General features: G+C 40.7%; 1 protein-coding gene across 2 annotated transcripts; it reads left to right on the forward strand.

Moving 5' to 3' along the window:
* Nucleotides 1–8: 8 nt before the first annotated feature.
* Nucleotides 9–10,640, forward strand: LOC122865412 (inter-alpha-trypsin inhibitor heavy chain H3-like). 2 transcript variants are annotated; one of them, XM_044173806.1, is made up of 22 exons: nt 9–163; nt 494–523; nt 776–799; nt 2,790–2,944; nt 3,128–3,232; nt 3,382–3,544; nt 3,707–3,817; nt 3,998–4,126; nt 4,855–4,971; nt 5,062–5,230; nt 5,349–5,474; nt 5,605–5,786; nt 6,049–6,234; nt 6,340–6,479; nt 6,690–6,850; nt 7,050–7,076; nt 7,184–7,246; nt 7,713–7,826; nt 8,027–8,228; nt 8,357–8,529; nt 9,616–9,727; nt 9,871–10,640. In XM_044173806.1, exons 1-22 carry the CDS (start codon nt 50–52, stop codon nt 10,007–10,009), a joined length of 2,742 nt encoding a protein of 913 aa, XP_044029741.1. In that variant the 5' UTR covers nt 9–49; the 3' UTR covers nt 10,010–10,640. The 2 variants fall into 2 exon arrangements, with proteins under 2 accessions (XP_044029741.1, XP_044029750.1); XM_044173815.1 differs by lacking the exons at nt 9–163; nt 494–523; nt 776–799 and adding an exon at nt 1,398–1,710.
* The last annotated feature ends 52 nt before the right edge of the window (nt 10,641–10,692 follow it).

The following is a 10,692-nucleotide window of genomic DNA, read 5'->3' on the forward strand; positions in this document are numbered from 1 at the left end:
GCAGAGAGCTTTTTCCTCAGCAGTGAAGTCAGCCAGTGTTCAGTTTGTCATGTCTGGACTGCTGGGTGTTCGACTGCTGCTGCTGTGGGGCAGCGCCTGCCTCTGGCTGCCTGGCCTGGCTCGGGGGGCTCTGGTCATCTCTGGGTACCATGAAGCTCTGCGGGTAACTTCACACACTGACATTTGTGTACTCTGATCTTAATTTGAAATCACATAGTTTTATAGTTCAATTTTGCCAGTGTTCATTTTATCTGGTAGTTCCAGGGTTAGCCACTAGTCTGTTTTCTTCAGCACTAACTGTGCTCCTTCAGTACAAGTTTACAACCTAAATCCTGCTCAGTTTTCCTATCACATTACTCCATCAAACTTCTCTTGTTTGTATGTATATGTGTGACACAAAAGTTTTTCTTACAAGCTAGTTCATATTATGCCAGTGTTTTTTTTCTAATATTTTGGCACCATGTTGATTTACTCTGCTGTATTTGTATTTTAGGAGACAAGCGGAGCTGCCAGATCACTGCAGGTACTTGGCAGAAACTCTTAACAGACAGATAGTTCTTTTATATTATGGTGAAAATGTAAAGTCGTTGTTAAATGTCAGTATTCGTTACTTAATCATATTACATAACTTAAAATAAAATAAATAAGGCTATTTTTAAAGAGGTACATAGATCATTCATATTATTAAAAAGCATAAAACAACAATGGCAGTGAAATTTACAGCTTTGCGCAGTCTTAAATAATATAATTTCCCTTTTCCTTTTTTTTGTTACAGAAAAGAAGTACAGATGAGGCCATGGTAAGAAAATAATCTGTTTGTATCTCTATTCAGTCGGTGATTTGTTCATTTTTAACATGGGGGATGGCCCAATGGGAGCTCCTCCCGATTACATGTTGCTACTCGTCACTTTCATCATGAAGGTGACACTACTCTACATATATATAGTATAGAATTGAGTATTTATAGTAGCTTATATAGTTTTGAGAATATTATAGATCCAAGACAAAACTGACAGAAGGGTGAGACTGAAAGAAAAAGGAGCAATTACAAATCCGTCTGCTACTTCAGCACCACACCCAGTGGCATGGTCTTATCAATACAAATTATAGTTTGGCTACTGATATTTCAGAGCCGTGTTCGGGGCCATAGAGTCCAACTTGCACAAACCTCAGTCAGATAAAGGATCAGAGTCAGGCAGACTAGACTACCACGTTCAACTAAACAACCCCTCTGTCCCAGCACTCTCTCTGTTACTGGGGGGTGGGGTTGGCATTTTGGCCATTTTGCTAACAAGGGGGATGCCCCCCCCCCACATCGCCTACTGTCTCTATTGATTATAATGATGGGGATGAGTCTGCCTACAGGTGGGAGATTGACCACCTCGTGACCTGGTGCAGTCAGAGCAACCTGGAGCTCAACACTTTAAAGACAGCAGAGATGGTTGTGGATTTCAGAAAGAGCCCAGCCCCACCCGACCCCATCACCCTGTGTGAGTCCTTCCGCTTCCTGGGCACCATCATCACTCAGGACCTCAAGTGGGAGCTGAACATCAGCTCAGGACCTCGAGGCGTGCAGGAAAGATTGTGGCTGATCCCTCCCACCCCATACACAAAGAGTTTCAGACACCCCCCTCTGGCAGGAGGCTGCAGTACATCAGGACCAAAACCTCACGCCACAAAAACTGTTTCTTTTACGATTCTTGACCTGTGGTACTTGCTTTATGTTGCTTTATACTTCTTTATATTTCTACTATATTTATTGTCAGGCACCAAAATACCAATGCAAATTCCTCGTATGTGTAAACCTTCTGATACTGATGATGAGAAATATTCAATTCAATATAACTTTATTTAACATGTAAGGGCAATCATATGCAGCAACTCACCACCCAGATCAACAGATGCACACACAATGTATAGGAGAAGAAAGGAAAAACACTAATAATCACCAAACTAACAACCAGAAAGACTACAAGCTTAAAAATATATTTGGAATTGGTAAGAAATACAAAAAAAAAACGGCATCCTGAAGGAAGCAATGAGAATTCACATAAAATGTGTTCAGGTAAGTTCAATATGCTCATTAATTTCCTTGACTGTGACTTGTTGGTCACAAAAATAACTCAGATCCCTCTGTTTGACCCCATTAATCTTTGAACAGATCTTAACATCACTGTTCAGGCTGGTTTGGTCAATCACTGACAGGTTGTGGAACCAGCAAATAGTAGAAAAGGTCACTAGCCAATAAATGATTGATTTAAAAAAAAAGTTTGAGAATAACTGAACTGACTGAAAAAGAGCTTTGTCTTTAAATATCCACACTATCCCTGATTAGAGCATACAACACCCAGGTTGACTCACCCAGTCTATCTTATAACAATACTCGCGAAGTGGAATCAGTGACATACAGTGGTGTGCAAAAGTGTTTGCCCACTTCCTGATTTCTTATTTTTTTGCATGTTTGTCACACTTAAGTGTGCTGCTAAGTGTGGCCCAACCATTTATTAGGTTTAGGGGGCAGTCACTTTTTCACACAGGGCCATGTAAGTTTGGATTTTGTTTTCCCTTAATAATAACAACCTTCATTTAAAAACTGCATTTTGGCAGCATGCTGTGGACTGGACCTAGCTGCAAAAAACTATTCAGTTTGAAATGACATAAAAATAACAGATCTCACAGTATTTCACCGTATGAAAATGCTGTATGTGAAGTGCTTGTGATAGGAGGCTTTCCAAATTCATTAGTGTTTAAATCTTTCCATCTCTTCCTCCCTCCCTTTTTTGTCTCAGGTGGAGGTGTACAGTGTGACAGTGGACTGCACTGTGACGTCTCGTTTCGCCCACACCGTCATGACCTCCAAGGCTGTGAACAAAGCAAACTCCTCCCAGGAAATCTTCTTTGAAGTGGAGCTGCCCAAGACCGCCTTCATCACCAACTTCAGCATGTCAGTCTGCCTCCACTCTGATTTCCACTCTGTCCACATTCCTACGTGCATTGTGACCATTTGTGTCTGACAGTATTTATCCCTGCTTCCTTTACCAGTTGTGCTCTAAAGCTGATTTTTCTTAATGATACAGTTATTTTCCTTAAGTTGCATGATGTCGTTCTCCACCTTTGTGCCTCACAGGGAAATTGAAGCTCAGGTGTATGTTGGGGAGGTGAAGGAGAAAGAGAAAGCCAAGAAACAGTATGATAAGGCTGTTTCCTCTGGACAGACTGCTGGACTGGTCAAGTGAGTCAGTCAAGATGAAACATACTTAAACCCAGTATAGTGAGCACAAAAACACACAGAGAAACATACTGTATCCACATTTTTATGGATTTCCTAAATTGATCATTTCAACATTAGAGGCTGTCAATTATGTGTGTTTTGTATTACAGGGTTTCTGGAAGAAAAATGGAGAAGTTTTCAGTGTCTGTCAACATTGCAGCCAAAAGTAACGTGACTTTCATTCTGACCTACGAGGAGCTCCTACAGAGGAAACTGGGCCAGTATGAGATTCTGACTCGAGTTAAACCCAAACAACTTGTGCAGGAGTTTCAGGTGAATCCATGTTCATGTTAAAATCCTGGCTCTTGGTCATTTCCTTGTAATTTCAGATATTCTAAATGAGTGGTTTACCTTACCAATGATCTCTCTCTCTCTCTCTCTCTCTCTCTCTCTCTCTCTGTGTGTGTGTGTGTGTGTTTGCCTGTGTGGCGACAGATTGTAACAAACATCTATGAGCCTCAGGGCATTTCTTATGTTGATGCCCATGCAACCTTTCTTTCCAACGATCTGCTCCCTCTGGTGGAGAAAACTGTCACAGACAAAAAGGTACATGATACAACAGACCTTGTAAGAAATTGTCTGTGCCTGACTTGCAGTTCCTGAATCCCAACTCTTTTTCAGTTTTCAAAATGATCTTTGTCTCATTTCCTTTTCTTAACATTCAATAAAATTACTGACCCAAGAATTAAGAGTGAGCTAAACTGATCGTATGTATCCCATTGTCAGGCACGCATCGCTTTCTCACCTACTATGGAGCAGCAGAGGAAGTGTCCAGGTTGTGATGGAACACTCATCGACGGAGATTTTGTCATCAAGTATGATGTGAACCGAGCAAAGAGCCTCGGGGACATTCAGGTCAGCTGTCACCAAATACTGTACTCAGTATCTGTTGAATACACATTTAAATCAGGCTTCACGTGTAAAACTACACAGATTCACTGTAATGCTGAGTTATAATAATAATAATAATTTAATAATAATAAAACTTATCAAAACAAAGTACAAAGTGCTTCACAACAAGAGAAATAAAATACCACAGTGAATGATGATATATAAAGAAATAAAATACACAAAAGCAATCAAATAAACAGCCAGTTCAGGTAAAAGCAGGATATGCTTTCAGATAAAAATGTGTTTTGAGAAGAGACTTAAATGAAGGCACTGCCTCAGACAACCTAATTTCTTCAGGCAAGTTGTTCCAGAGCCTCGGTGCCCTGATAGCAAAAGCTCTGTCCCCCTTAGTTTTCATCCTGGACTCAGGAACAGACAGGAAACTATGTGAAGGTTCATAAGGGATTACAAGGTCTAAAAGATAATCTGGGGCCAGGCCATGAAGAGCCTTAAAAGTAATCAACAAGATTTTAAAATCAATCCTAAAACATTGGGAGCCAATGTAAAGAGGCTAAAACAGGTGTGATGTGGTCGTACTTCTTCTAAAATAAAAGTGATGGATCTGTGATAAGATTGCCCAACAACATGAAATGAATCAGCTATATTTTGGGGTGGGGGGATCTTGCAATTCTCATTTTGTCTTGACATTCTTTCATCTATATTACTGCTCTTTATGATTTTCTTCCCTTCAGATTGTGAACGGATACTTTGTGCACTTCTTTGCTCCCCCTGACCTGCCCAGAGTTGCAAAGAATGTGGTGTTTGTGATTGACAGAAGTGGATCAATGAGTGGAAAAAAGATGGAACAGGTGAGCGACTGTTCAGACTGGTAATGTGGTTCTAATTTACTGATGCCCACATGCACACATTTTGACCTCTGACCTTGTAACTCTCTGTAGACACGAGAGGCATTGCTGGAAATCCTCAAAGACCTCCATGAGGAGGACTACTTTGCCCTCATCCAGTTTGATGATCAAATCGTTTCCTGGAAGAAATCGCTTACCAAAGCAACCAAGGAAAATGTGTCTCAAGCCATGGTCTACGTCCAACAGATAAGGCACCATGGAGGTTAATAGAAAAACAAGTGACACTAGCTTTCATGTTGTGTTGTGTTTCAAGTGGTCTTTACTCCCTAAATGATAGAAATACACTCTCATACTATACATTTGTTGTGTGCTTTTACCAGCGACCAACATCAATGATGCAGTGTTGAGAGCCGTGGACATGCTGGTCAAAGACAGGCAGGAGAAGAAGCTCCCAGAGAGGAGCATCGATATGATTATTTTACTGACTGATGGGATGCCAAATTCTGGTGAGCATGCAGAATGTGTACATACTGTAGAATATACTGAATATTTGTGTGGGTGCACATTTGATCGATGTATTTTATATTTAGCATTATTAAACGTTTCTGCATGTTATGTGTATCTGTGCATTTGCAGGAGTATCTAGTCCCCTGAGGATCCAGGAGAATGTGCGTTCTGCTATTGGAGGAAACATGTCTCTGTTCTGTCTTGGATTTGGAAACGATGTGGATTACTCCTTCCTGGATGTGATGAGCAAACAAAACAAGGGACTGGCCCGCAGAATTTTTGAGGGTTCAGATGCAGCACTTCAACTTCAGGTGGAGGGTTCTAGGCTACGATTATATTTCTGAGCCAATAGTTTGATTTTTGTAAAAAAAAAAAAAAAAAAAAAAAAGTGATTACATAACTGTGGAAGAATGCGACATAGCTGGTATTATTTCAATTTAAATAATACCAGCTATGTCGCATTCTTCCACAGTTATGTAATCACTTTTTTTGATAAAATTATAATAAAAACTATTTATATAGCATATTTTGTACAAATACATGTAATACAATGTGTGTACACATTTATTTCAGGGTTTCTATGAGGAGGTGTCCAGCCCTCTGCTTTCAGAGGTGGACCTGCGTTATCCTGACAGCGCAGTGGACTTCCTGACCACCAACCACTTCAACCAGTTGTTTAACGGCTCAGAGATCGTGGTGGCCGGTCGACTGATGGATAACGACCTGGACAACTTCCTGGTGGAAATATTCGCCCAGGGGGTGAGTAGAAGGAAATGGCAGAAATTTAGAGACGGAGGTGAGAAGACGTGTGTTTATTACTCTGTTTTTTAGACATCATTTCTTCTTCTTTTCTCTCCCCTGTAGTTTGAGGGGGACTTCAACATGCAGGGCCAGGCCAGTGCTGTGGACTGGGATGTAATGTACCCAGATGAGGAGTACATCTTTGGGGATTTCACAGAGCGTCTGTGGGCCTATCTCACCATCCAGCAGCTGCTGGAGAAGAGGTCAGTTTTAGTCATTTCACTCAAGCTGAGACCTAAATTGCTTTAGCTTGAAAATCTTTATTTCCCATTGGTCTCATGAAAATCTTTGTTAATGATCCCATGATAAATCTTGTAATATTAATTTATAGGTTCCATGGTGATTTTCTGAATGCCAGTGTCACATGTGGAAAGTATATTTTAGCTATATTCAGTATATTTTCCTTCTTGCAGCAAGAGTGGTGCCCCAGATGAGAAAGCCAATGCCACAGCCAAGGCCCTGGACATGTCTCTGCATTATAGCTTTGTCACCCCTCTCACCTCCATGGTGGTCACCAAGCCTGACACTGAGGATGGACCAGACAGCCTTTTCATTGCTGACAAGCTGACTGAGGGTAAGGGAGGAAAGAGAGGGTGTTAAAAGTGATACTGGGCAGGCTTTTCTGAACATGGCTGCAGTTAAGCTTATTCCCTGCAAAGCAAAGCCTTACTGTAATACATTCACAAGCAGCACTGACTACCAGCAGAGGCTGGTGCTCCATTTTGAACTGTGGAATGTACCAAGTTGTTTTTGTCCATCTGCTTTTTTGACAGAGCAAAGACAACAGGCAGAAAGAGTGGGTAAGACAGACATTTTTTTTTTTACCATATAGCATAAAAAGACTTCTGGGATTAAGTCAATTCACTGTATTTTTTTTTAAATTGAATTTTATTGTTCCTGTATCTAGCACATCAATCTCCAATCCCTCCAACGTACATGAATACTTACCAGTCATCACCCACATATTTTGGTAAGTACATTTTTAGCAATGCTAGCTGCATGGCTTTAGGGATGGCAATGTCTGTCTGTCAGTTAGTTGGTCTGTCACACAACTATACATGTAACTCCATCATCATCAAGTCAAATTTTTAATTTATCCAATAGGCTACTTTGGTTTATGACCAAATACCTGCAAAACTAATGACATTCCCATAAACTTCAACTTTACTTTGCATTTAGCGTTAATCAGCAGATGTTAGCATGCTAACACGCTAATCTAAAATAATGAACATGATGAACATTACACCTGCATTGTGAGCACGTTAGCATGCTGACGTTAGTGTTTCTAAGTACAGCCTCACAGAGCTACTAGCATGGCTGTAGCATTTTAGTCTTGTTGAAATTATAGCATCAGCATGTTGAGCCAATACTATATCAAAAACAAAATCATATCCATTTTGTTTATTACTGTCATTATACTCTGGGGTCACCTGCAGTGGATGGAGATCCTCATTTCATGATAGAGCTCCCTGACAGAGACGACGCTCTGTGCTTCAACATCAACGACAAACCAGGAACCATTTTCAACCTGGTCAGAGACCCAAAATCAGGTCAGCCCTGAGTCCTGATTATCAGCATGACTTTCTTACCCATTGACAAGTATAAGATGTAGTTCCTGGCGTCCTTTTAACTTTTATTTTTTTATTTTTTACTACACATACTCCTTGTAGACCAAGATGTTGGACACTGTCAGTAAATCATACCCTGCAGTTAAAACAGCGAGTGACTGAATACCATGTTGTTTCCTCAGGTATTTTGGTCAATGGCCAGATCATCGGAGACAAGAAGATCCCTCCTGATGGTAAAATTAACACCTACTTTTGGCGTTTTGGCATCATCCACCAGACTCTGGGGGTGAGGCTGAAGGTGAGCACTCAGGACATCTCTGTGTTCCAGGACGGCACATGGGTCAAGCTGCTGTGGTCTGATGCAGCTTCTCTCAAAGGACCCAAGTGAGTGGCTGCACCATCACATTATCTCCTTCAGTGAAAGAGAACTGCCCCTCTACGTGACTAATATGAATTATAAAATCCAGTTGAGGATAAATAATTGTCATCTTCCACCCCTCCCCCTCTTTCAGTGTGGATCTTCTCTTGACCAAGGATCGCAGCCTAACAGTAACTCTAAAAGATTCAGTCAAGTTTGTCATCCTGCTACACAAAGTGTGGGAGAAGCACCCGTACCACCGGGACTACTTGGGTTTCTACACCCTGGACAGCCACCTCCTGTCACCTTCTGTTCACGGCCTGCTAGGTACAACGTGACACACGTCAGAGAGTAGATTGCACGGTTTAAGGTTTAATAGCAGGTCAAAAGAAATTATTTGGATTTCATTTCAGAATGTACTGTGGTTCCCCTTCAGAGCAGACAAAAAAAAAGAATAATAAAATAATAAAAGGGGGGAGGGGGGGCGTGTGAAAGAAAATAACAAATGCATAGCCGGCCAACTGCTTTTGACCGTCCGTCACAGCGTCTCATAGCGTCATTTTCAGACGCAGCAGGCAGCTGTTTTCAGTGCAAAAACCCACTGTACTCTACCTGCTCAGCATTAAACGTAGACACAGGCAGACACAGTTAGTGACTAGCTGGTGAACATAGTGGAGCATTTGGCAGCTAAAGAGTCAGGTATTTCCCTCAGGAGTCGGTGGAGACCAAAAGCAGAGCTAAAAGGAGAGTGAATATTGGACTTACATTCTTCAGGTGGCCAGAAACACGACTCCAAATAAATGCTAATGTTGCTTCGTGTCTGCTGGACGTGTAAATAGGCAACTGTTAGCTAAGACATTCGGCATGACTTTATACGGTGATAATATGTCAACAGCTTGTTGCTCTATGCTCAAGTGGCCAAAATAATTATTGTGGCTTTAAATTAACCTGGATAGTTTCCTTATGTCAGACATTAAAATTGCACAAAACAGGGTAAGATTTAAGATTATTTAAATAAAATGAACACATGACGTCACAGTTCCTTGTAACCTTGTATGTCCTCAACAAGGAATTTCCTCATTGGATTTGTCAGATTTTATGATTTTGTTTTTCAAATAACCCTGAGGTGCAATGTTCTTTGTGATGTTTTGCGGCAAAATGTGGTTTATAGTAGTTACTAAACCAAAACCAGATTTTAAGAATTGTCTGCATTAATTCATCTATCTTCATGCAGTAGAAACAGAGGGATGCTAAAAAATATGGGACATTCAATCTATTTGACATTACAGTGGAATAGATATAATAAAGCTCAAATTATTTTACTGTGGTTTGCAATTATCACTGGTGGAGAGACACAGGGCCAGAATGATTATATTTTAAAATGTTTTTTATTTTAAATGGTGGGTCCTCCAGGTCAATTCTACCATGGCATTGAATACGAGGTGACAGACCTGCGTCCGGGTGAAGTCCCAGAGAAACCAGACGCCACCATGTATGTGAAAGGACAGGAGCTCAATGTGACCAGGTACACCACATGCCTCAGATAAGTGTGTCCCATCTCAGTGTGGAAGAGTTTGCTTGTAATGTGCATCCCAAATGGATAAATGACTTTGTATGTGCACTTGAAATATCATTTGGTCTACGTGACATTTCTGTCTCTGTCCACAGAGGCTGGCAGAGAGACTTCAGGAGGGACGTGAAGAATGGAGAAAATGTTCCCTGCTGGTTCATTCACAGTAATGGAACAGGTCTCCTCGATGGAGATGCAAGAGACTACATTGTGTCGGGCCTTTTTAAAACTGTTTAAAAAGAGGTTAAACATCAATGTCTACCACAATTCATACAATAAATATTTAAATCTGCTTGTACTTACACCATGAATACTCTAACAACATGTACCCAAAGGCAAACAGGCTTCATTCACAGCATTGTATGGACAATTTCACAGTTTCTATCAGTGTAATTTCTGGAATTATAAGACTGGGAAATCCCAAAATAGTGAGAAGTACTGGGAGACAGCCTCAGTAATCACGTGTATTGAAATAAATGGGACACAGTTCTTAAAGATGGACTCATTTACTGATTTCATTTCAGTTTTTCAGTGTTTCGAACATTGTTTAATAAGAGAGAAAAGACTATGGTTTAATGTTTGTCAGGTCTTTGCTTTGGTTTCCCTGAAGATGTTTGACTGTGAGAATCTCTGTTAGCTTGCTAAACCCTTGTATGATGACACTGACGCACCCTGCTTTAATTCTAGTCTTTAAGTGTTTGCTAATGCGAGGGGCTGACAGGATATAAAATTGGATCCAAACTGTTTGCAGGTAGTGCAACACTGATGAAAAGTGTGACAGTGTGACAAAACTGTGTGACAGTTCATGTAAAGTCTTCTGTAGGACTCCTAAACCACATGATACCAAATAAATGTTAAAGACTGGTGACACACTGGTGAAACATTTCTTCATGATCAAACAGTCCAAAAGGAAAAGTCCT

Source organism: Siniperca chuatsi, linkage group LG2 (assembly GCF_020085105.1).
Source record: "Siniperca chuatsi isolate FFG_IHB_CAS linkage group LG2, ASM2008510v1, whole genome shotgun sequence".
Classification (NCBI taxonomy): Eukaryota; Metazoa; Chordata; class Actinopteri; order Centrarchiformes; family Sinipercidae; genus Siniperca; species Siniperca chuatsi.